Source organism: Microcaecilia unicolor, chromosome 4 (assembly GCF_901765095.1).
Source record: "Microcaecilia unicolor chromosome 4, aMicUni1.1, whole genome shotgun sequence".
In the NCBI taxonomy this organism is placed as follows: domain Eukaryota; kingdom Metazoa; phylum Chordata; class Amphibia; order Gymnophiona; family Siphonopidae; genus Microcaecilia; species Microcaecilia unicolor.
In genome coordinates this window covers 364,160,125-364,186,820 of record NC_044034.1, presented here as the reverse complement: position 1 = coordinate 364,186,820, position 26,696 = coordinate 364,160,125, and the positions used below count along the sequence as shown (strand labels likewise).

Sequence of the window (26,696 nt, the reverse complement as noted above, 5' to 3'; positions counted from 1 at the left end):
TTTGTTCTTTATAATAGTCTCTACCATTTTGCCTGGCACTGATGCATTTCCCGGATCTCCCCTGAAACCTTAAAAATCAGTGTTACATTGGCCACTCTCCAATATTCCGATACCATGCTCGATTTTAAGGATAAATTACATATTACTAACGATAGTTCCACCAGTTCATTTTTCAGTTCTATCAGTACTCTGGAATGAATACCATCTGGTCCAGGACATTTGCTACTCTTCAATTTGTCAAGTTGCCCTATTACATCCTCTATGTCTATAGAGATTTCATTATTTCTCCAACTCGTCAGCTTTGAATACCATTTCTGGCACCGGTATCGCTCCCAAATCTTCCTCAGTGAAGATAGAAGCAAATAATTTCTCTCTCCGCTATGGCTTTGTCTTCCCCTATCGCCCCTTTTACCCCTCGGTCATCTAGCGGTCCAACTGATTCTTTTGCAGACTTCCTGCTTTTAATATACCTAAAAAATATTTTACTTTGTGTTTTTGCCTCCAACGCAATCTTTTTTTTTTTTTAAGTCCCTCTTAGCCTTCCTTACCTCCCTGTCACCCCTTCAGCAGAAATCCAGAGGACCTCAAACAAATGAAATCGGGAGTTCTGAGACCCTGCCTGGACCGCTGAAGAAAACTAGGCTGCCCTGGACAATAGTCCAGGTGTCCTAAAGATAAGGGTGAGCCTGACCCAAACAAAAAGAATATGTAGACATGTCCTCAGGAAGATGCAGAGTCACCCAGATCTTCCACCAACTTCACCGAGTCCTCAAATAGCTTGCCCTGAAAAGGGAGCTGAACCAGCTGCCGTTAGAAGCTGCATCTGCCGCCCAGCAGCACAACTACAAACAGGCTGTGACCACCAAAAACGTTTGCTTATTCAACGCTTGAAACAAATCACAGAAGAAAACTGTCAACTAAGCCCAGCAAGTGAGGAGGTGGTTGACTGTCTGCCTTCTGGAAGGGATCCAAAATCTGCTACCACCAGCTATGGCACACCCTAGAAGCCTACAAGCTGAAGATAGCCACCTCCAGAGACAGAACTTCTGAAGTGTTAGTGGATGGCTGTGTTGAAATCACCCACTAAGACTAAGCTGGCTTGAAGGAAACCATAGAAATGGGGACCAAAGCAGAAAAGGAACTCCTGAAATGGTGTGATACTGAACCAGTCCCATGGGGTGGGTGGGGGGGGGGGGGGGTCCAAGAAAGAGACCCTTGTGCCCATAACTTGAACCTATTCCCAGATCTCTGGACCTGGTAAGGAAAGTAGAACCTGACTTGGGTTGGTACCTGTAGCTGAGGGGCAAAAGGAAGAAAGGACTTCCCAAGCCTATATGGAACATCACTCCCTGATAAGCCAAGATCTGTGCTGGAAACCGACTTGGTGACATTGATTACCAATCCTAAGAACTGAGGGGTAGGTATTTTGCTTGACATTTGTAGTCTCTTGATATAAAGCCACAAATCACCCAGTCACAAGGTATGGATGAACCTGCAATCCATCCTCTCGAAGGAAAGCTGCCACTACCACGACCTTGAAAAAAATGTAACGTGGAAAGGCTGAATGACATGGTCAAATTGCTAAGGTCCCTCAGCAGGAAAGAGCACTGGCAATATGAAAAGTACATTTCCTCGAGGTCCAGGGAGGCTAGAACTTCTTCCCATCAGACTGAACTATTACACGCTGAAGGCTCCCCATTGTGAAAACTCTAGGGTGTTTACGGTTCAAGTTATCACATCCAAACTCAGTTGGAAGGAAGCTCCCTGGTTGGAACTAGAAGCAAAAGGAACTTATCACCCCCCCCCCCCCCCAACTGTAGACAGACTCAACTGTGCCTAAAGGCAGAAACGTTGGCAAGAACTGCTCGATATTAGCATTGCAAGTAGACTCCAAGAAAAATCTGTAGTGAAGTCCAGGTTGTAACTATGCGATAGAAAAAGTAAGACATTGAGCTGAGGCAATCTTGGTCCACTCCTCCTGAAACCTGTAGAGAAGTCCTGCAGGCATAGGTAGACCTGGAGTTGAAACCGAGCTCATTCTACCAGCAGCCAGGTGGTTTCTCATAGTGGAAGCTGAAACCCTGAAAGTGGTTTTCCTGGCCCCATGAAACCTACGACAAAACCGAGGGGATTAAAAATCCTCAGGCTCATCCCCTGGCAATCTCCGAGATTTGAGAGTCCCTCGGGTCTTTACTCAACTGCTCCAGATCTTCTCCAGTACCAAGATTACTTCCAAAAGGCAGGTTGCCAAATGACTTGGAAGCCACAGCAGTGGACAGGGTCAAGAATTGAACTAGAAATTCACATTGGAACTAAGTGTGGCTGAGAACAAGAGCCAGATGGTATAACAGAATATGGCTGTTCACATCATTGTGCACTACAGATAGAAAGCTGCAGCACCTCTAGAACTCTGTGCTCACTCTCAGCTGGTTGCAACAACTATCAAGCTACCTCTGCACTGAAGTAGTTCCTGGACCACCACTCATGAAATCTAGGTGCCCCATACCATAGTGGAGGAGTGGCCTAGTGGTTAGAGTGGTGGACTTTGGTCCTGGGGAACTGGGTTCAATTCCCACTGCAGGCACAGGCAGCTCCTTGTGACTCTGGGCAAGTCACTTAACCCTCCATTGCCCCAGGTACAAATAAGTACCTAAGCTGCATTGAGCCTGCCATGAGTGGGAAAGCGCAGTGTACAAAAAAAAAACCTCATAAAAACATGCCTAAAATGCCATAGAAGCAATGAGGTACCAGGTACGCTGCAGATACCAGGCTAGCTGGGGCTAGTATGCAGATGTGTGGCCAGTATCTGTGTGCAAAAAGAGAGAGGCTAGTCTGTAGTACAATAGTGTAGTGATAACTGTTCCAGCCAGGCAAGCAGTAAGAATGAAATAAAATATGCCCAATTGGAAATCTAGCTGAGCCCGCAGTTTCTAATAGGAAGGATAAACCAGCCTTGAATCTGTAACCTTCAGGCAGAATGCTGAATAAAACTAATTTGATGTAAACAGTGCACACAGAGCAAATGCCTCCAGGGCAGAACACAGTGCAGGATTACCATGGAGACAGAGAGAAACCTCAGGAGTGAACTAGCCTCAAAATGTAAACTTTCTCACAAAAACAAGGAGTCAACAGCCCCAAGCCTAACTAAACTATCTGTACTGCCATGCTCTGAGAAAGGGAAAGAGTGAAAAACCTAGAGTAGGATCCCTAATCCTGATCCCTTTCTCCCCTCCATTAATGATGTACACACTCCCTGAACCACCTTGAGAAGGGTCCAGAAATATTCTTAGTACAACTATAAGAGGGTGTACCCAAACCATAAATCACCTAGTGAGGCACAGGCATGTCCACCAGTACTTTCTAAGCTGCAGCTTAAGGCTCTCACTGCCACAGAACAGCCACATGGGTCTACTGGGCCTCAGACTTCACCCTTCGGAAGCTGCAGGAGACAAACCTGTGGGAGAACCGAGGACACCCACAGGAGTTTGCAAAGTGCCCTAGACCTCCTTCTCAGAAGCCCTTAGATACTAAATATGAAGAAACTGGGAGCGATCCACCCCAGTTCCCCAGTCACATCTTCTGAAAGGCCTGCACATAAAACTGATGAAACAGCAGGCGAATCAGACCCCAAGGGAGTACCAATGCTTCAGCCTTGCCATGTAGCGCGGCAGGAAAGATGGCACACCCAAGAAAAACTGCTGCCCTGCACCCGCCAAAATGAGCCAGGAAGGAGCACAATGCTCCATGGCGTCTGGCAGTACAGTGGAGCTCCGGCACAGGAAACAGCCACGGTCCAGTGGCTCCAACACTGGGAGAGGCTTTTGCTCTCCCCCACTAGCGCAGGTACGGTAATAACTACTCACCCCCTCAGCCGGTACTGCAATGAATCAGATCGAGGTTTTTTTTTTGTGTTGTTTTTATACAGTGCTCAAATGGCTTTTTTTTTTTTTTTTTTTTTTTTTTTTTAAAGGCAGGAGAGGATGCCGGAGCAAAAGAAACCTCAGTCTCTTTAAAGTCAGGAGATTGAGAACCACAAACCCTGGTCAGGTAGAGAGGAGGGGGTAATGGGGGAGGAACAGAGTGACTTGGCAGCACCAGGTGTGCACCCAAGTTCTGGGACCAGGCACCAATTAATCCAGAGCTGCACAGTTATGATCATCCACCAGCTAGATAGAGAATACTGGTTAAGGTGGCTGCCCATGACCACATAGTAAACCTGTGACGCTATCTCCACCTGCTGGTAGAGGGACATAACCCACGTCTCTGGATTGATCTGTGGGATGTTATGGAATGTGCAATTTCTCTACAAAAACCATTTAGCCAAGTGAATTCAACCTTTAATAGAGCTGCATTAGTTTTTCATTGGGACTGAACAAAATTTTATGGATGAAGCATTAGATGTAAATTTTTGCCTGCAAACAAGGTAGCAGAGTAAGCTCTGGCTGTTACTGCTATAATTGGGAACAAACAATTTTAGCTTCAGCCCTTCTTGACCAAGAGTCCCATCTCCATTTACCTCATATTGGGTTACCATTGGCCCTTCTGCCATAGCATTAACGCTGCATGCCTGGTAATGCCCTTGACGAGTATGTATTTCCCTGTTTCACTGTAGCATTAGGGCTATGTAATCTGGCAGGAAGTATACCATATATAGTAGGATAAAGCTTGGCCATCAATTCTTTCCTGGCATCCTACCTGTGCAGTTACTTCTACAAACTAATGAGGAGGTTTGAACAACCTCCCTGCCCCCTCGAGCTGCAGCAGACATTTGACAGATGCAATAAGAGTGAAAAGGTGTACTTGTCAAATGGGTTTGGTTACAGTTGGGACAGTGATGAGCCATCTGGATACATCACCTAGTTAAAACTGGTCCACCAGCCTTTAATAACAAACTGTTCAGGCTGCACTGAACTGTTCACCATGTAATGAACCGATTGAAATACATGAAAAATCTTAAATACTCACTGCTTGCAGTTCCTCCACTCTGAGAATCTGACGAGTTCAAATCTAGGCCAGCAAACTAAAAGGGAAAAAAAAAAAAAAAAAAAAAAGACTTAGAAGGGCTCACTGCAACTTAAGGTAATTTAACAAATTTTATATCCTGCACTTTCCTAATCTAGACAGTGTACAAGTTTACATGGGAAAATTAGGTTCTTACCTTGGTAATTTTCTTTCCTTTAGTCATAGCAGATGAATCCATTACAAGTGGGTTGTGTCCATCAACAAGCAGGGGGATATGGAGAGCACTGAAAAACCATAGTGCCTCATGGCCAGCTAGCTCCATCTGCCTCTTCAGTATTTGAAGCTTCCAAAGCAGTGTGACACCACCACATATAACATGAACTTTCCTCACAGCGGATGAATGCCCCAGACAGGAGCAAAGACTCAAAGGAGGGACGAAATCAACCTCCTATAACAGGACAGCAATCCTGAAGACTGTTTTCCAACTTCTCCCAATGAGGGAACATATCTACAGGAAAAACTGAACATAAACCCAAGATCAATCACATAATGAACCACTGAGGGAGGGCTCATGGATTCATCTGCTATGACTAAAGGAAAGAAAATTACCAAGGTAAGAACCTAACTTTCCCTTCCTTGTCATCAAGCAGATGAATCCATTAGAAGTGGGATGTAACAAAGCAATCCCTAGATAGGGTGGGAACAAGCCACACCACGCACCAGCTGTGCTTTCCTCCTGGCAGCCACATCCAGCCTGTAATGTCGGGCAAAAGAGAGTTTAGAAGCCCAAGTAGCTGCACTACATATCTCTTAAAGAGAGAGTGCTTCAGTTTCAGCCCAGGAAGAGGAAATCGCTCCTGTGGAATGCGCCTTAAAGGCTTCAGGCGGAGGCCGGCCAAACAGCAGATATGCTGAAAAAATAACTTCCTTGAGCCAACGGGCTATAGTGGCTTTAGACGCTGGAGACCCTCTGCGTGGACCTGATAACAGAAGAAAAAGGTGATCAGAGGTCCAAAAGGCATTTGACATGCGCAGATACTGCAACAGAGCCCTTCGCACATCTAGGAGGTGCAATTGCCCAAAGGATTCTGGAAACTCCTCTTTAGAAAAGGAGGGCAGGAAAATAGGCTGGTTTAGGTGAAACGCTGAAACCACCTTAGGCATGAAGGACGGCACTGTACCTACCATAACTCCGGACTGAGAATTGCAGAAATGGGACTCGACAGGATAGCGCCTGGAACTTACACACCCGTCTTGCCGATGCAATGGCCACCAAAAAGACCGTCTTTAGGATCAAATCCTTCTCCGAAGTTCGCCTGAGCGACTCGAAGGCAAACACTGAAGGGCCTTTAAAACTAACCCCAGGGTCCAGGCTGGGCACAGAGTTCACACAGGACAGAGCCGAAGCACCCCTCTGAGAAATTGTGCCATACCCGGACAAGCAGCCAGAGAGGCCAGCGACCTTCCCTCGAAAACATGCTAAGGCTGCCACTTGAACACGCAGGGAATTATAGGCAAAGCCTTTTTGTAAACCATCCTGCAAAAAGTCAAGTATCGGCGAGACAGAAGCCTGCATGGGTGTGACCGCTTTAGAAGCACACCAAGCCTCAAATTGGCGCCAAATCCTGGCATAAGCCACGGAAGTAAAACGCTTGCAGGCCTCTAGGAGAGTGGAAATGACTTTACTGGAATAACCCTGATCTCTCAACTGCGCCCTCTCAATAGCCATGCCGTAAGACCAAAGCGGCAGGCGTCCTCCATGGTTACCGGGCCCTGTGAGAACATATTCGGTACCAGAGGTAACGGCAGGGGAGCCTCCACCAGCATCCGCCGGAGGTCCGCATACCACAGCCTCCTGGGCCAATCCGGGGCGATGAGAACCACCTCTCCTTGGTGGAGCCGAATCCGCAGGAGTACTCACCCTATCAAGAGCCACGGAGGGAACACATACAGGAGGCCCTGAGGCCAGGGTTGAACCAAGGCATCCAACCCCGCCGAGCGAGGATCTCTCCGTCTGCTGTAAAAGCACGGGATTTTGGCATTTGCACTGGAGGCCACAAGATCCGCTAAGGGCGTCCCCCATTTGGCACAGATCTGCAGGAATACTTCATCTGCAAGTTCCCACTCCGCTGGGTCGATTTGATTCCTGCTGAGATAATCGGCTTGCATGTTGCTCTGACCTGTAATGTGAGCTGTTGACAAACTGCAGATGTAGCTCGTCCCAGTGGCATATCTGAGCGGCCTCTGCCTGACACTGAGTGCCACCTTGTTGATTTATGTAGGCCACTGCTGTCGTGTTGTCCGACAGAACTTGACAGCCAATCCTTCCAGGGTCAATTGAAAGGCCAGAAGCGCCTGGAATATCGCTTTCAACTCCAAGCGATTGATGGATCAGACTCGGGTGTCCAGAGACCCTGGGCATGCCTTCCTCGGCAACGTGCACCCCAGCCCTTCAGGCTGGCATCTGTTACCACCAGGCACCAATCGGGGAGCGCTAGCGGCATTCCTCGCCGCAGCATACTGAGAGCCACCACTCAATACTGAGCCAGGCTGCAGGGAGCCACGCGAGTCTACATTGATAATCCTGAGATATGGGAGACCATCGTTGAAGCAGGGAACACTGCAGAGGTCTCGGGTGCGCTCTCGCACATGGCACCACTTCCAAAGTGGCCGTCATCGACCCCAACAGCTGGACTATGTCCCAAGCTCGCGGGAGAGGCATCCTCAGTAGCAGATGGACCTGGTTCTGAAGCTTGCACCGCCTTTGCTCGGGTAGGAATACATACCCCGAGGCTGTGTCGAACCGGGGGGTCAGGTGACTTTTGGCCAAATTGACAACCCAGCCCAGAGATTGAAGTACTGAGACCACCCTGGCTGTTATATGATGACTCTCCACTGCCAAGTCCGTTCTGATGAACCAGTCGTCTAGGTACGGGTGAACCCGGATACCCTCTCGCCTGAGAAAAGCAGCTACTACCACCATTACCTTCGAAAAGGTTCGGGGAGCTGTGGCGAGGCCAAAAGGCAAGGCCCGAAACTGAAAATGTTTTCCCATCACCACAAACCGCAGAAACCTCTGGTGCGGGGGCCAAATAGGAATGTGCAAGTAAGCTTCTTTCAGGTCCAGAAACGTGAGAAATGCTCCTGGCTGTACCGCCGCAATGACGGAGCGCAGGGTTTCCATGTGAAAATGCCGCACTCAGGGACCCTCCTTTTCGCGGCACCGTAAATGAAGTAACGGCCAGAGCCGTGTTCGGCGGGAGGCACCGGGGACACCGCCCCTATGTGAATCAAGCCTTGCAAGGACTCCTCCTCTACCGCCGTCCTTTTGGCGGCAGAACCGCATCGGGACTCCACAAACACGTTTCTCAGGGGGGCATTGAATTCTATTCTGTAGCCATCTCTGATCAGGTCCAAACCCCATTGATCTGCGAAATCTTGGCCCACTCCTCATGAAAGAGGGAACGTCGTCTTTCAATAACAGTGAGCGAGGAGAGGGCCGGCGCATCGAGAGTCACCCTTGAACTCCAGGCCTTGATCCTGTTGCTGCGGAACGCTTGTCCGAGAGAAAGGAGTTCCTCTGCCGAAAACAGGCACGTGAAGTAAACACAGCAGAACGTCCCGGGTGGTACCTTCGAGCTTCACGGAAGCGAGGTCTGTAAGAGGAAGGAACCGCCTGACCCTTGGAGGAAGGCCACGACCTATCCTCGAGTAAGTGCTGGGGTTTAGAATCCCCCAAGCCTTTAACTATGTTCTCCAACTCCTCACCAAACAGGAGAAGGCCTTAAAAGGGCAACTTCACCAACCTTTGCTTAGAGACCATGTCAGCCGCCCAATGTCGTAGCCACAACAGGCGGTGAGCCGCCACAGCCATCTGCTTAGCCGAAGCTCTGACCAGATCATAAAGGGCATCAGCCAAGAAAGACAAGGCCGACTCCATCCGCGGTGCCACCTCCACAAGGGTCTCCGCTCCATCTCCTGGCTGTCCCACTGCCTGTTGTCACCAAGCTAGGCAGGCTCAGGCAGCGTGACAGCTTATTGCAGAAGCCCCTTAAGGATAGGCCTGAAATCTCAAAGAACCGCTTTATAGCTGATTCAAGGCGTCGGTCCTGCATGTCCTTCAGGGCAACTCCTCCAACAGGGAAGGTAGTTCTCTGTCAAAGCCGTGACTAGGGTATCCACTTTAGGCACAGCTAGGCGCGCCAAATGCTCCTCACTTAGAGAGTATAATTGCCCCATAGCCCTGGCAATTTTCAAAGGCCCCTCGGGGTCAGCCCATTGAGCCCAAATAAGCTCTTGGATGGAGTCATGCAAAGGAAAGGCTCGAGCAGGCTTCTTAGTACTTGTCATCCTCGGATTAGCAGAGGAGACTTCAGCACTCGCAGAATCTTCAATAGAGGGCCTGCAATGCATTAGAAATAAGCGCTGGCAGCTCATCGCGGTGGAAAATCCTCACTGCGGAAGGATCATCTGGATCCAATGGCAATCCTGCACCTTCTTCTGGCTCTCCAGACCACGAGGGCCTTCCAGACCCCTCACATCCCGACCACGGGGGGAGGGGGTGCGCCACTCTCTGAAGGGGAATCCACCCTTCTGCGCTTGTCCTGTCAGGGGAAAATGCACTTGACGACAATTCAAGGCCAGGCTCCACTGGAGGGGACACAGGCAGCCGGGCCGATTGAGACCCCTGCGGGAGAGCTCTTTTTAACATAAATGCTTTATGCAGCAGCAAAACAAACTCAGGGGACAATGGCTCACCCTGGCCTCCCGGTTCCAGTCCGGGGGTAATGGCTCTCAAATTAGCCTCCATACGAGGCTCCCCTCCAGGCTCAAACCCCTCCACCTCAGCGGGGGTCACGCCATGCCGTTCCAAAATGGCGCACACTGCCAGCTCCACGGAGCAGGAAGAAACCTTGCTCGCCATGCTCGGGCCGGCTCTGACGTCACAAGAGCACGATTTACAGAGCCCTGCTGCAGATCTGCGCTTGTCACAACGGGAACAGCGCTTAACCTCCGTAGCCATTGCCAAAAACGGTATGAAATTCAAAATGGCAGATTCACAGCAAAATCGTCCCGACCACAGGCCCTCCCCGGAGGAGCTACATAATGCTCTTACCTCCCCGGACCAAGTCCACAGAGCTCTGATCCACTGCACAATCAGAAGAAAACCTCTTTTCTGGGTTCACAGCGCAACAGTGCGACGCAACTTTTTTTTTTTTAACGCTGTGAGGAAAGTTAGAGGTAACAGCGCAAGAGGCAAATTATTTCCACTCTGGACTATCAGTTGCGTGGGAAAGGCAGTGAAAGGGCGAACCTATGTGCCTGCATCCACAGCGTGGGCAAAGACAGGGACAGGGCTAGCCTATGTGTCTACCTCCACATCGGGGGCCGGAGTAAGGCAGGGAAAGGTCGTACCTATGTGCCTTTAAAGTGGGCACCACCAGCCACAACACCCCTGCTACAACTGGCAACAGCACAGGAGCCACCCCAGGCAGATTTTCTGAAGGAGCTGAATAAGCTGCGTCCACCCTGCTGGGGAGATAGAGAATACTGAAGAGGCCGATGGAGCTAGCTGGCCATGAGGCATTATGGATTTTCAGTGCTATCTCCCCTTGCTGGTTGATGGACACAACCCACTCGTAATGGATTCATCTGCTTGATGACAAGGAAGTAACATTTTCAAGAAGTTCAATCACACAGAAAGTAACATAGCAGAACATGCTGCATTGTAACCAATTACTATGTATCACCCAAAATTTTATCATTTTCTCCCTTCTCCACCCTACCACCCCTCTTCCCCCCTCCCAAATAACAGAACTGAAATATTAGATAGCAAAAATACTGCATACTGGCCACAACTTATCTGTAACTCCAAAGTTATAATGAAACCAGAATATCCTGTTGAGTACTAACCTACCCCAACCGTGAAAATTCCCCCTCCCCTACTACCCCCCCCCCCCCCATATGTGCCCCAGGAGGCCTGTACTCTTATAACCTGCCGGGTCACTGGACAGCTATTGCCCTGACCACACAATGAACCACTGCGCATAACATACAGGCAATCGTGAATAAAACAGATCAATGTCTGCCTAAAATTAACACTCCTATCCTAAGCCTCAACCAATATTACCCCTCCCCAACTTCCCACCATCCCTCAAACTCCTACACACCTACCCGCATTATCCCATACTCTCGAAACTCCCCATCCCCAAAGAACTGCTCACTACACCCCCTACTTACTCCCTATCTATGGCCGCTGACCCATCTAACTGGAACCCATGCAGGGAATCTCCGACGCACGCCTTACCAATGCCTCAAGAGCCTCCAGGACTGCACACCCTACAGAACAAAGTTCCCACCGATGCTCATCACTTCCCTTAGTGGGAGCAGCATTTAACCAACTCAGCCGCCTAACAAGAAAGGAATCACTCACCAAGGGAGGGGCGAAAGAGGAAGAAATGCCATAAAGAATGCTGTACGGAGAGGCACTTTCCTCAATGTCCAGTAGCACAAAGCGCCAGAGCCCACCAAACAGAGCCTGATCCCCTGGATTTTTTTTTTTAAATCAACGATGCAGACGATCTGTGAGGAAGGAGGCAATGGGAGACAGAAAAAGAGGGCCATGGGGTTGGAAACTGGGGTGACTAGGCACACCTCCCAAAGCTGGCACCGAAAAGCCAGTCACCCCCAACTCCACTGAACCAGCCAAGCCTGGAGCATCCAGGAGCCTGTGAAACATCTGTTCAGCTGTGGGAGATGGTGTACAGATTTGCACTGTAGGACATGTCATGCTCACTTGGCAAGTCAGTATTCTCAATCTCCATTTGCTGGTAGACTAACAACCCACAGGTTTCTGGATTCATCTGCTGTTGACACTAAGGAATGGGGATTGCTCCAGCCACAATGCAGCACTAGACCACCAGAGAGGTATGGGGAAGGAGTCTAAGAACTCTGCCAGTTCAAAGGGCTGGCAGTGGAGGAGGGAGGGTGGAAGGGGATGAATACTGGAATATAAACTTGGTTTATATTTACTCTCACATCCTTCCCCTAAAAAGGGAGATAAATGTACTTTATAGGGGTTTCCAGGCTCAGTAATGCAGGAGCAGACTGCCATCTGTAAGGGGCAGTCCCGCACCTCGAGTACTTGTGCTCCCAACACAAAGGCAGGCTGAACACACGCGATGCTGCTCTCCGGTTCCCACACCAGGAGCAGTGCTTCATAATCTCAGAGGGAGCTGCCATGTGCCTCAGCTCCAAAAACAAAGCCTCCACAGTCCCCCTTTCCAGCCATGAGGAACAGCACTTCTACCGTTCACTGAGAGAAGTCCTTCTTACTGCGAGTACCAACAAAAGGTTTTTTATTTTTTAAAGACAGAAGACGTACGTGAAACTAAGAAGTCTAGCAGGAGATGGGAGGGACCTGGCCCCACCAGGTGTACATTGCTCACCACCGAGGCGAGCCCCCAGCCCCTTAAGGGAAACCCAACTCAGCTCGAGGGAACAAGTGAGGAGCCCAGAATCCAAAGCTTCCACCTGCTACAGAGAATACAGAGGTATGAGTGGCTGCACATGACCACAGATAGCGAACTGGAAGTTCTCTATCTCCACCTACTGGCAGAGGAACATAACCCATCAATCTCAGGGGAAAGCAAGGAGCCACGTTTGTGATTTTTTTTTTTTGGTTTTGACGTTTGTGGCATTCGCAGAGCAGCCAGCATAACGCTTGGCTGCTCTGCGCATGCTTTGGGGGCCGATTACCGACGAGGATTACACCAATTTAACGTTATCTTTAATGCATGGTACTTTACAATACCATACCGAGCATTAAAGACTTGTTTTTTGGTGCATTCTTCATTCTTTAAAATTCGTTAAGGACTTTTACGTTTCACTTTTTTTACGTTTGGTTGATGCATCTGGGCCCGAGATGGAACCAAATGACGTTTCCAAGTCAACGATCCTTCCCAAAGACTGCAGTAAAGCGACAACCTTGTCTGTCGCCTGAATGCTTTCCCGAAAGGACGGAGCTCGTTATCAACCAGACATCGAGAAACGGATGCACTTGCACCCCGTCTTTTCGCAGAAAAGCTTCGACCACTACCATTACCTTGGAAAATGTCTGAAGAGCCGTAGCCAGGCCGAATGGAAGCGCCTAGAACTGAAAGTGTTGACCCAATACAGCAAAAATTGAAGAAACCAATGAGAAGGCCAAATGGGAATGTGCAAGTAAGCTTCTTTGAGATTGAGGGAAGCGAGAAATTCCCCAGGCTGAACTGCTATCACTGTATGCAGTTTCCATGCAAAAGTGACGTACTCGCAGCGCCTTGTTTACTCCCTTGAGATCCAGCACTGGACGATAGGAGCCTCCTTTCCTAGGCCGCGCTGCGATACCGGAGCAGGAACCACCGTTCCCAAGCGAATTAGATTGCCCGTCTCCCTGACCGCCGCTCGCTTCCTTGGAGATTTGCAAGAAGATTCTACGAAGAAATCTGATTCCGAACCAGTTCTAGCCTGTAACAGCCACTCGTCTGACGTTACCCTGGCCCATTCTTCCAGAAAGAGGAACAGCTGTCCTCCTATTGACCCTGGAAGATGGACCAAGGTCCCATCATTGGAAACGCGGGCCCGTGGGGAGTCAAAAGGCTGCGCCGCCAGAGCAGCATAATGCAGCCACTTCGAAGGAAGCCTTGAAAGAAGACTCCAACTTCCTACCCTGCGGATCTGTCCTGCCTTCCACCAGCAACGTAGTTCTCTTAGTCACTGCCGTGATCAAAAAATCCACCACAGGTAAACGCAACTCGTCTCGTTCTCCTTCTGGAAGCGGATATAACCGCGTCATGGCCCTTGCCACGCGTAAACCCGCCTCCGGAGTGTCCCATTGTGCTGCAGTGAGTACCTTCATAGCATTATGAATGTGAAAGGTACGGGCCAGCCGCTTAGTCCCTGACATAATAGAAGGGGCCGCTGAAGAGCGACCACTGCTGTCCAGAGCAGATATATTGAGGATCTCCAATGCGCTGACAATTAAGTTCGTCAATTCGTCTTGATGAAACAACCAAGCCGCCGTGGGATCATCACCCCCTTCATACTGCGACTCCCTCCAACAATACTGACCGGGTCAGATGGGAAACATCTGACAACCGACTGTCATCTACGTCACATCCGAAGGACATCGCCTCTGACTCCTGTACATCCAAGCAATGTCTTTTAGGCGAAAAAGGGGGAGAGGCCGAGGGATCCTCATGAGGGCCCCCCCTGACCTTTTCAACAAAAAAGCCCTGTGTAAAAGGAGGACAAACTCAGGAGAAAAAAAAGGCACTCCCAATTCCCAGTATCCCCCATCTGCAAACCTGCCCTGGGTAGGGATACCTGCCGCTGACCCTCGGCAACGGGCGGCCCCGGAATCGGATCCGTCCCCGATTCCAAGATGGCGCCCGCAACACATCCGCGCTAGGACTGTGCGGGAAAACTGATTCGGCACAGGCATCGCCTCTGTACCCCCTGAAACTGTACTCGGCATTCCGGCTGCAGCCAATCGAGAATCAGCTGATTTCCGCGCCCCCTGAGCCAATGCTGACTCTGTCGCCTCTCGCCCTTTCAAAGGCACGACGGCGGCAAAATCATCTGCCGCCAGGCGGGAAGAAGGATGCCCGGAGGACAATGGGGCTCACTGCCCTGTGACCCGTTCCGGCCGCTCCCATCGCAATGCCGACGCTCCCTGCCCCGTAGAGACCTGAGGGCAGGCATCACACATGCCCGACGCTGCTTTCCGGTTCCCACACCGGGAGCAGTGTTTCACTGACTCGGACGGGGCTGCCTTGTGCCCAGAAGCCCAAATACCCGTTACCTGAAGCACAATGTGCTTACTGCAAGTGCCTTATCCAGCAGTTACTACTACTACTACTTGACATTTCTAAAGCGCTACTAGGGTTACGCAGCGCTGTACAATTTAACATAGGACAGTCCCTGCTCAAGGAGCTTACAATCTAAAGATACACTGCACTTTTCTTTTTTAAACAGGAGAGTACCACTCACAGTCACGGAACCAGATGGTGAGGGGGAAAAAGGGAGGGACCTGGCACCACCAGGTATCCCTGCTCAGAAGAAGAGAGCGCTCAACCCCCTGGGCACCTCAACTCATCCCGAGGGAACGAGCGAGGAGTCCCAATCCAGAAAGCTGCAGAGTTATGACCTCCACCTGCTAGATAGAATACGGAGTTTGAGCTGGTGGCACGGCACATGTTCACATATAGAGCCTCAGAAGTTCTCTCCCCGCCTGTTGGCAGAGGGACATAACCCACCAGTCTCTGGATTGATCTGTGGGACGCCATGGAAACAAGCATTCAAATGACAGCCTTGCTGAATCATTCCCCCAAGCTTATCTTTCTAGCTTTTTCGCCCTGCATGTGTCAGAGGTCCCGGACTAAGAAAAGCCACCCAACAACTCAGTGAATTGGCCACTGTTGGAAAAAGGATACTGGGCTATATGGACAATTGGTCTGACCCAGTAATGTATGTACTATTTAAGCAAAATAGAGGTGAACGATGTAAGTTGATTTGACTCCAAGTTGGTGTTCAGTATACCAAGATTCTCAACAGAGTCCTTAGGACAAAACCAGCCCAGCCAGTTGGGTTTTCAGGATATGCATGAGATTTGCACAGAAGGGGGGCAATGCATGCAAACTCTCTCATGCATATTAACTGTGGATATCTTCTAATTTTAACTGCCTCCCAGAGGAGGTAGACAAAAATTGTATCTGAAATCAAGGAAGCTTGGGATAAATACATAGGTCCTGGAGGTACCCTAGAATGCCAACCTCATGAATATTCATTGTGGATATTCCAAAAAACCTGACTGGCTCAGATGCCTCCAGGACCACGGTTTGAGAACTGCCATATGGTTTTTATCTGCCTTCATTTTTCTCTGTTTCTATGAAAGAAATGCACCAAGCCAGAAGAAATTGGTTGAGAACCCCCAGTGAATGGGTTGACCAGATTTGAGATTAAAGCTTTCCCTAAAATTCTTAGTGACCCGAGATAGTAATGTACATCTGCTGTCCAGGTGCAGTCCAGTTTTTGCAATCTCTTCACCTGTGTGTGAACATTTAGGGAACACTGGTAAGACTAGAGTTTGATGTGAACTTCACACCACTTTCAGAAAAAAAAAGTCAGCATGCATACAGCCTAATTCCTATGGGGGGAGGGGCGATGACTTGGACTACACCAACACTAAGAATCCAATGCAACAAGAGTGGTTTGGGTGGAGTGGAATAATGAGGATAGAGGGGCCAGAGGACTGAAGAATAGGGAAGGTTGAGGAGAAGACAAATGGTTTGCCATAATGATAAAATGGAACAAGGCTAACGAGGTTAGGGCTCTTCCGCTTGGAAAAAAGACAGCTGAGGTGAAATGATTGAGGTCTACAAAATCCTGTGTGGTGTAGAACGAGTATAACTTTTCAAAAAGTCACTCAAGTTACATGGAAATAACTTCACTCAACGAATAGTTAAACTTGAACTCATTGGCTGGAGGATGTGGTTACAGCAGTTACCGTATCTGGGTTTAAAAATGGTTTGCAGATGTTCCTGGAGGAAAAGTCCATAGTTTGCTATTGACACTGCTTGCCCTGAGATCGGTAGCATGGAATGTTTGGTTTTGTGCCAGGTACTTGTCACCTGGATTGACTACTGTTAGACACAGGATACTGGGCTAGATGGACCATTGATCTGATCAGATATATGGCTATTATGTTCTTATAAGCTTTGGGGTGGGGCAATAGGTATTTAGAGCTATTGATTTGAGATGTACAGTATGGCCAACAGAGATCTATTTCTGAAAGATTGCATGGAGCGTGTTAATTTTGATAAGCTTCCAAAGCTCCCCGCCAAGTTCCTTGCAGGCTACTTAAAATGGAGTCCAAGCAGAGGAATCATCTCACTGCTGTTATCTGGAGAAGTTTTAATCTTACATCCATGACCACCCTTCACTTAACTGTTAATTTGAGGAAGCAATTAGTTCTCTGGTTCCTGTTCTTCCACATTGTTAGGCATTTCAAAAAATAGTTTACCTCCATTCTTCCTCTCCCAAGGTCCCTCAAGAATGGAAAACTGCAACCATTTGGCCTGTTCTGAAGCATCCAACTCTTGATGTTACTTCGGTTGAGATTTACAGGCCTATTTCCAGCCTCATTTCTCTCAAAATTGAAAGTGATTTTTTCAACTTTTCTAGCATACCTCTTAATATTTCTAGCAGGCCTCTTAATATTCTCCATCCATTAGAATCTGGCCTTAGGTCTGGCCATTCAAAGAAACTACAGTAACCTCCCCTCCTTAATGACCACACTGCTTTTGACCAATGCAGTTCTTTGGGTATCTCTGGGCTTTACTGCAGATTCTGACTTGGTAAATTTTCTTCACAGACTTTCATAAATTGGCATCTCTGGAAGTTTTAAAATGGTTTACATTCTACCTTTTATTTCTTAGTGGCAATTTTATCCTCTTAGTACTCTCTACCTACTCTTCATGTCCCCCCTAGGAACTGTTCATGCTTCTTTGCTCTTCAGTATTTCTTGGTCCCCCTTTGCTTCCTTGATTCAAGAACATGCAATTTCTATACAGGCAATATACTACTAATCTAAATTATAACCTTGTAACCTGTACATGTCCTGTCTACAATGCAGTCTAAATTCTGTCAGTAACTGGTTTAACTTCTCATCACTTATTACTTCAATCCTTCTAAATTCATTGCCTCTTGGCTAACAGGTTACCAATGAAGCTGACAGCTACCCTACCCTTTTGTGTGGCTCTTCCATTAGCCCTGATTTAAATATGCTCAAGTGCTCTGTAGTCTGCTTTAGTTCTTGCTCTGCACTATATATGCTGTCCATAGCTATCCAGACAATTCTGTTTGTGCCACACTACTCTACTACACAGTAGCTTCTAAGCTTGACTATAACATCTATACTCCCTCTTATTGAAACACTGCAGTCAGGCCAGAACACATCTATTTGACTTCTTACGCATGAACATTAGCCATGTCGTCACCTCCTACATATGTCAATTTAGACTACAGCATAAGATTTCGGCCTTAACTCATAAGACACACACTGCATCTGTCAAGCCATCTTTAATATCCTCTTACACACCATCTTGTTCATTACATTCATGTCTGGTCTTCATCTTGCTAACCCCCCCCCCGAGTTTTTTTTTGTTTGTTTGTTTTCAACTTGAGCCTGACATTCTGCATTCTTTCGTACTGCCTCTAACCTATGGAATCCACTTCCATAAGTTTATGGCCCATCTGAAGGCTCATCTATTTAGTTTGGCATTTCCAGGTACATCAGCATGATAGTCACTCCCACTGTCAGCATTCCCTGCTCCCAAGCCTATCCCTTACCTTGATTCCTTTTTGTGTTAAGAATTTATCACTATATGGATAGAGTTCTGTTCTTTAACCTGAATTTGACTACTACTACTTTCTTTAACCTGAATTTGACTGCAAACCATTTGATTTAATGTGAAAGGGAGTGCATCAAGATCCTAACAAAGTAGGCCCTGAACATGCAGAGGAAAACCGGATTAAAATTGAGTAAACAGAGGACAATGTAAAAGGGCTTGCAGTTCACTTACTCTGAAGCTGAGGTTGCTACAATTGTTTGCCATAAGAGATCTTTAAATAATGCTTGCTCCAATAGTTGAAAGGGAGCCTCTATCAGGGACAAGCAACCTGCAGCTCTCCACTGAATTCTATGTGGCCCATGAGACTATGGGAAATGCACAGAAGACACTAACCAGAGTTTTGGTGATTAGAATATTTCAGAAGTTTCCATCATTTTTAATTAAAATGATATCACAGGTCATCTATTGAGTTCTGTGCCTGTTTTACAAATTAAGTTGCAGCCAATTAGGGATAGCACTAATTCATGCAGCTCTGTGTATAAAAGTTGCCCATTCTGCTCTAGAAGCTGGATAAGGATGTTTAGATTTTAGACACTGCATTCAAGGCCAAATGTGTCTGAAAGCTAGAGGATGAACTGACCTATCAGCAGTAGGCCAGTAAATGTTATGTAACCAGATGTCCTATGTGGCACTTCCATCTTTAGGACAGAGGTCTCTAATTTAAGATGAAAGTTTTTTTTAGTCCACAAAGCTGCACACAAGTCCACAAAATGTGTCACTAATTCTGCAAGAACCTGTTACCGTTGCATTTCCTTTCCTAACTGAAGTCAAATATGCAACCACTGCTTTTCCCATTGAAAAATAATGGAACTGCAACAAGACTTATTAGTGATACTACAGAAAAAACAGGTGCTCTAAACTCCTTGGAAATAATAAGGTCCAGAATTAACAGAGAGGGCTGGAAGACCAAAAAAAAGCTGTCAATTGAGACAGGCCATTGTAGCCATTTCTGAAATGAAGGAAGACAGGCAAGGAAACGGTGGCAAAACAAAGTTAAACAAATGAAACACTAGTGAATCTCAGCAGCAACTCAGTTTTAACTCACGTCTAAATTAAGGATTTGACTTCTGGTTAAATCATGCTGCTTTGAATTAGGTTTTTCCAAGTACAATAAAGCATGAACCAGATTCAGAGTTAATCCATGGCTCAATCATCTGTATTGTGGTTTTCAGTCCCCAGGCTAAAGCTAATGTAGTATTCTAGACAAGAAGCATTTAGATGTGTAAAACCAGCAGAGCTGGGGAAGGGAAAAGAGGAATCTAAAAGTAGGGATGGGATGATCCATGTAGTTGACGTCATAGCCCAGACGTCAAGTACAAGTAAACTGCAAGTCCAAGCATGTAGCAGGAAGTTACCAGACCAACCAGATGTAAAGTGTGTTAATGATGATGCTGAACTGTGTTATAAGCGAGGTTCACGGTTCTGTTCGCGTTGTAAACTACAAATGAAGTGTGTCAGCTGCTTTTTTTTCCTAGTTTGTAACAACCCACATCTCTTTTCGAAAAAAAAAAAAAAAAAAAACCCATATTCGCTTTTGACGTTTTCGTGGCTTCATAGGTATTGTCTTTAATCCGACACTGGATATTGCGATGTCCAAAACCAAGCTCACTAATGGGCTTCTCCCTGTAATTCATTCACATATCGCTATATCGATTTGTTACGGACCACACATTCACCCCAAACGAATAGCGTGAACTGGACTTTTTGAACACCCATCATCGCCAATGCAACGGAATTTTTAAGTTACCGGGAGCACCGTGGGATCCGGGGGGGAGTTAGAACACGAGACGATTCGGCAACAAACAAACACCAGCCCCGGGGGATGAACCTGAGGCCCTGCCTCTTACGAGAGATAAAGGGAAAAAAAATAAAGGGGGGGGGGGGAGGAGACAAGGGCGAGGTGGGCCTTCGGGAGCGCACACGCCACTGCAACGCCAGAAACCCGGCACAGCCACCGTCTATGGAACCCTCCCAGGGCCCTCCTCCTCCTCCCCGACGTGGAGCCCCTCTGCCGGCAGCCGCATCAATAAGCAGCTGCGTCACCAGCCCTGCCGGCCAGGCCCCGCGCCAACAAAGAACGAAGGGGAGGGGGAAGGAGGGGGAGGGGGACGAACAAAGCCAGTCAGCGCCGACAACAAAGAAAAAAAAAAAAAAAAGAACCAGCACGAGCTCGGGCTTGATCGAAGCCTCCGGCAGGCGAAGAGCGAATGAAACAAGCCGGGGAGGGGGGGGGAACAACCAAGCAGAACCCGCCCCTCCCCCACACTTCCCCTCAGCCAGCCTGAAAACAAAAGCCGCCATTATAGACGCCGCGGCGCCGCGTCGCCGGTCCCTCGTCCGCACAGCTGCGTCCTCGCTCGCCACCGAGTTATTCGCAGATAAAACACCCCCTCCCCCCCCCGCGCCACCATTTTATATTTATTAATCCTTCACAGCATTCTGTCCCCTCCCCCCCACACACCCCGCGCGCGACTATAAAGCGTCACCTCTTCACAAAACTAGGCCAAAGGCCCTCAGTTACCACAGCTCTGGCGGGGGGGGGGGGGGGGGTGAGAGGAAGCGATCCCGGGCCGTTACAGAGCAGCCTCTCCTCCCCCCCCCACCCCAACGCCCGCATGCCACCGCGCGCGCGTTCTCCCTTACCTGCTGATCTAGGAGGACATTATCCACGACCACATGACTCATAACTAAAGAATTAAAGGGAACCGGTTTTCCAGCGATTAAAGAAAGATCCGCTCGCGCTCTCCGTCAGCGAAACGCTCCGTGAGAGGTCTGCTTCCAACTGAACGCCCGGCTCTTATGCGTCTCCTTAAACGAGCCCACGCACGTGACGTCAGCGCGCAACATCCTCCCTGCTTCGCGGCCCGCCCGCTCTTCCTTTCGCCACTATTTCCACCCCCAAGCCTAGGCCACACCCCTTCCCCCCTCCCCAGTCCCTCTCGTCAGGCTCTGCGAGGCAAGCCTTGACAATTATAAGGCCGAGAAGGCACCTTACTCTTGACGGGAGTTCGCCTGGGCCCGGAAGTGGCTCCATTGCCATGGCGGGCGGCGAGTCTTGCGCCCTGCGTGACTTCCGCCTTTATGACGTCAGGACAGGGCTCTTGAACGTGCCGGAATGGTGTTGAAGATGTGCTGCCAAGTTTGTGTTTGTTGTAGGTAATGTAGAAAGCTGCGGACTGGTTTGTTTATGTCATCAAACATGTAGCTCCTGAAGCACAGGCCAGGCCAAAAAAAAGTTATTGTCTGGACTAAGCACGGAGGGTGAAAAAAAAAATACATGTTCAAGGTCAGATTGGCAGAGGCAAACCTTAAACTCGGCTTAATTACTAGTCTGATCCTTTTATTAACAGCCTGCAGCCTTCAAAAACCATTCCTGCCCTTTCTAGGCACATTTTAGAACAAAGATAACGTGCCTGCCCGAACACGTCTGCAGAGACGCCGAGGATGAACCATTCCTAGAGTGAAATTTAATACCCCAAAGCATCCAAGCTTGTTCACGACTTGATGTACCACCCTGCTGGGGACTCCTTTTAGAGCAGTTCATAAATAAATACATTCTTATAGAATCGGAGGCAGGGCTTTTTTTGAGGGGGGGGGGGTGCTGAGTATCTGCACCTTTTCCATTGTCTGCTAAAATTGACCCACATGGTCCCCAAGAGCTCAGGCTCGACACACTAATGTTGCCTTGTCATAGATTCTGTGACTGGTTGCAGGGGGCCTCACTGCTCACCCCACCACTAAAGGGTGGCCTAGCATTTGAGTACTGGCACCATTTTTGCTAGAAAAAAACGCTTTGATCGGAGGAGAAAAGAAGTACAATCATGTTTTCCCACATGGGGGAAGGGAGAGGAAAGACTACGCAAAAACAGTGGATTTCAATAAGTGGCTTGACTCTTGGTGTAAAGAAGAAGGTCTTAGATACATAGAAACATGGAGTAATATGTGGAAAAATAACAGGCTGCATATTTCTGTGATGGAGAAAAAGGAGCCTTGGGGAGAAATTCAGACAATATGTTTCTAGACATTTAACTAGAAGGCGGGGGTGACAAAAGGAAACAAGGGAATTCAGATAATCACCCCCAGAATAAACATGATGGCAGAGGGAAAGGTCATCTAAATATAGAAAGCCACCTAAACTCACTAAGCACATGGAAAGCAATGAGCACAAATGCTCGTAGTCTAGCTAAAAAGGTTCAAGACTTGCAAGCCCTGGTGTTTTAAGAAAACTTGGATATTGATGCTATTACAGAGAAGTGGTTCAATGATTTCCATGAATGGGATGTGACTATACTGGGCTATAATCTTGTTAGGAAAGATAGAAAGGGCCGAAGAGGTGGAGGAGTGGCACTGTATGTGACAGATGATAGAGCGGCTGAAATGAGGGGAACCTGGGGAAAGGAAGAAGCTTTATGGATCGTCCTGGAAAGAGAAGACGAAACCTGTATCCACACAGGGGTTATATACATACCTCAAGCACAAACAGAGAAGCTAGACAAGGATCTGATAGAAGATATTCAAAAGCAATTGGTATGAAAGGGGAGGTGCTACTGTTGGGAGATTTCAACTTGTCTGATGTGGATTGGAACGTCCCGTCTGCGGAATCGGAAAGAAGTAGGGAGATTGTGTACGCCTGTCAAAGTATCTTGCTCAGACAAATGGTGACGGAACCCATGAAGGAAGGTTCGATGCTGGATCTAGTGCTCATGAATGGAGGAAGTGTTTCCAATATCCGGGTGGGTACCCACCTGTGCAATAGTGATCATCACACGATATGGTTTGATATAAGGGCAAAGGCGGAGTGCGGATGCACAAAACTCAAAGTACTAGATTTCAGACATACTGGTTTTGATAAAATGGGGGAATACCTGTTCGCTTGGGAAGGCGTAGGAGAACTGGAAAATCAGTGGTCAACAACAACAACAATCATTTCTAAAGCGCTACTAGGGTTACGCAGCGCTGTACAATTCAAACATAGAAGGACAATCCCTGCTCAAAGAGCTTACAATCTAAAAGACAAGAGAACAAACTAAGGACAAGTGAACAATCTAGAGGACGAGTGAACAGTTAATCTGATAGGGTGGATAGATTGGGGTATTTTATATTTCTCGAGCGGTCAAAGCTAAAGGCTGCTATAAATATGGCAACTGATCTTTACACAAGGAAAGTAAACAAAAACAAGAGAAGCAAGAAGCCTATATGGTTCTCCAAACAAGTAGCTGAAAAAATAAGAAAAAAAAAGGCTTTGTTCAAGAAATACAAAACAACGTAATGAGAGGATCACAGAAAAGATTATCGGATTAAACTCAAAGAAGCAAAGAGGGAAATATGGCTAGCGGAAGAAAAAATAGCTAAAGACCCTTCACTATCAATTATAATGTTACTAGTAAAAAAGCCCTGTTTCTGATGCAAATGAAATGGGGGCTAGCAAGGTTTTCTTCTGTGTGCATGTGGGAGTGTGTGTGTCCCTGCCCTCTGCCTTCTCTCCCCTCCCCCCTCTGAGTCCTTCACTGCTTTGCTGTGTTTTCCTTCACTGACTGTTTGTGTTACAGAGAGGGCGGGGCAGACACTCATGGGGAAACCGGATATCTCTCCCCCTTCACACTTCCGGCTGGAGGCTTCATAGAACGTTGGTGTTGCCTTTTATATAGAGAGATGTTACGTATTGTGTTGTCATTGTAAGTAGTATACCATATCATACTTTGTAGTGTTATTTGAATATTTTACTGTTGTAATTGCCTATTGCTCATGTTTGATCTATTCTTACTGTACACCATCTTGAGTGAATTCCTTAAAAAAGGCAGTAAATAAATCCTAATAGATGAATAAAGATGTAAAGAGAGGTGACAAGACCTTTTTCAAGATAGGAATGGAATCGCAAGACTGAAAGTTAATGAGAATGGCTATGTGGAGAGTGAGGATAAAGCGAACGTACTAAAAAATTACTTCTCTTCGGTGTTCACGGAGGAAAATCTTGGTGAAGGACCGTGATCGGCTGCTAAGGGAGCATCTGGTAATGGAGTGGATACTGCGTCGTTTACAGAAGAAAGAGTTTATAAACTGCTTCGCAATCTGAAGGTGGGCAAAGCTATGGGGCCAGATGGGATACATCCCAGGATACTGAGGGAGCTCAGAGAGGTCCTGGTGGCACCTCTTAAAGATCTTTAGAGACTGGAGAGGTTCCGTGAGATTGGAGATGAGGGAGGGGAGGAAGGGGGTGGGAAAGGGGGAAGCTGAAGTAAAGACATAAAACTAGTAGATATTTTAAAAGTAATGTGTGTGTTTATGGAGAAGTGAAATAGAGAGGCATCCTCACCTGGCTGTTTGTATCTTGACTAGTGTCTACATAAGTACATAAGTAATGCCACACTGGGAAAAGACCAAGGGTCCATCGAGCCCAGCATCTTGTCCACAACAGCAGCCAATCCAGGCCAAGGGCACCTGGCGAGCTTCCCAAATGTACAAACATTCTATACATGTTGTTCCTGGAATTGTGGGTTTTTTCCAAGTCCATTTAGTAATGGTTTATGGATTTGTCCTTTAGGAAACCATCTAACCCCTTTTTAAACTCTGCCAAGCTAACCGCCTTCACCACATTCTCCGGAAACGAATTCCAGAGTTTAATTATGCGTTGGGTGAAGAAACATTTTCTCCGATTTGTTTTAAATTTACTACACTGTAGTTTCATTGCATGCCCCTTAGTCCTAGTATTTTTGGAAAGCGTGAACAGACGCTTCACATCCACCTGTTCCACTCCACTCATTATTTTATATACCTCTATCATGTCTCCCCTCAGCCGTCTCTTCAAGCTGAAAATCTGTAGCCTCCTTAGTCTTTCTTCATAGGGAAGTCGTCCCATCCCCACTATCATTTTAGTCGCCCTTCGCTGCACCTTTTCCAATTCTACTATATCTTTCTTGAGAGGCGGCAACCAGAATTGAACACAATACTCAAGGTGCGGTCGCACCATGGAGCAATAGAACGGCATTATAACATCCTCACACCTGTTTTCCATACCTTTCCTAATAATACCCAACATTCTATTCGCTTTCCTAGCCGCAGCAGCACACTGAGCAGAAGGTTTCAGTGTATTATCGACGACGACACCCAGATCTCTTTCTTGGTCCGTAACTCCTAACGTGGAACCTTGCATGACTTAGCGATAATACGGGTTCTTTTTTCCCACATGCATCACCTTGCACTTGTTCACATTAAATGTCATCTGCCATTTAGCCGCCCAGTCTCCCAGTCTCGTAAGGTCCTTCTGTAATTTTTCACAATCCTGTTGCAAGTTAACGACTTTGAATAACTTTGGAAACGATTATTGGAACCATGAGAGGTGACTTGAGTGTTATCATATTGAAAAAATACGAACCGCAGTGGTCAGAGAGCATCTGATGCACTCGTTATATAGAGTCAGTGAAGTCAATCTGTAACAATATTGACATTTCGATATTAAAAAATGCAGTATTTAAAAAAAATAATAAAAAAAGTGTAGGCAAAGTCATTGACAATCGACGTTACCTTAGGGTGTGTTATTTTAATTTTTCTTCGGCTATGTAGGGCACATACAACCCATTAAAACCATGGCAGTTGAATTTTGAGCTACCTGAAGTTCTTTTAACTGATTTCTTCATATCCCAATGAAATAATCAAAGCATGGGGTTATAGTACTCTGGATTATCAATCAGAAATTGGAGTGGATAACAAGAGAAGTGATCTAAAAAGATTAGAAAAATGGTCTAATTTTGGCAGTTTAAATTTTATGCGAAGAAGTGTAGAGTGATGCACATGGGGTGTAGAAACCCAAAAGAGCTGTATTTGATGGGGACTGAGAGGCTGATAAGCACAGACTGGAAGTTGGGGCCTTGGGGTCTTGGGGTAATAATGTTGGAAGATCTAAAGGTAGCAAAACAATGTGACGAGGAGGTGGCCATAACTAGAAGGATGCTAGGCTGCATACAGAGAGGTATAGCCAATAGAAGAAAAGACATGTTATAATACCCCTGTACAAGTCGTTGTTGAGGCCCCATTTGGAGTATTATATTCAATTTTGGAGGCCATGTCTCGCTAAGGATAACAAAAGAGTTGAGACGGTTCAGAGGAAGGTGACAAAAGTGATATGGAGCTTGTTCCAAAAGACATATGAGAAGAGACTTGAAGACCTGAATATGTATACCGTAGAGCAGTTGTGGTCAACCTCTGTCCTCAAGGGCCGCAACACAGTTGGGTTTTCAGGATTTCCCCAATGAATATGCATTAGATCTGTTTGCATGCACTGCA

General features: G+C 47.3%; 1 protein-coding gene across 4 annotated transcripts in view; it reads right to left on the bottom strand.

The window, feature by feature from the left end:
* DDX3X (DEAD-box helicase 3 X-linked) overlaps window positions 1–21,212 on the bottom strand; it is a 118,271-nt gene extending 97,059 nt beyond the window's left edge. For all 4 annotated transcript variants that reach the window (XM_030202342.1, XM_030202345.1, XM_030202343.1 and 1 more), the window contains exons 1-2: window positions 21,060–21,212; window positions 4,966–5,020 (exon numbers count right to left, since the gene is read on the bottom strand). In XM_030202342.1, coding sequence (XP_030058202.1) covers window positions 4,966–5,020; window positions 21,060–21,101 — 97 coding nt within the window. In that variant the 5' untranslated portion in view covers window positions 21,102–21,212. The remainder of the gene's footprint in view (window positions 1–4,965; window positions 5,021–21,059) is intronic.
* Between the last annotated feature and the right edge of the window lie 5,484 nt (window positions 21,213–26,696).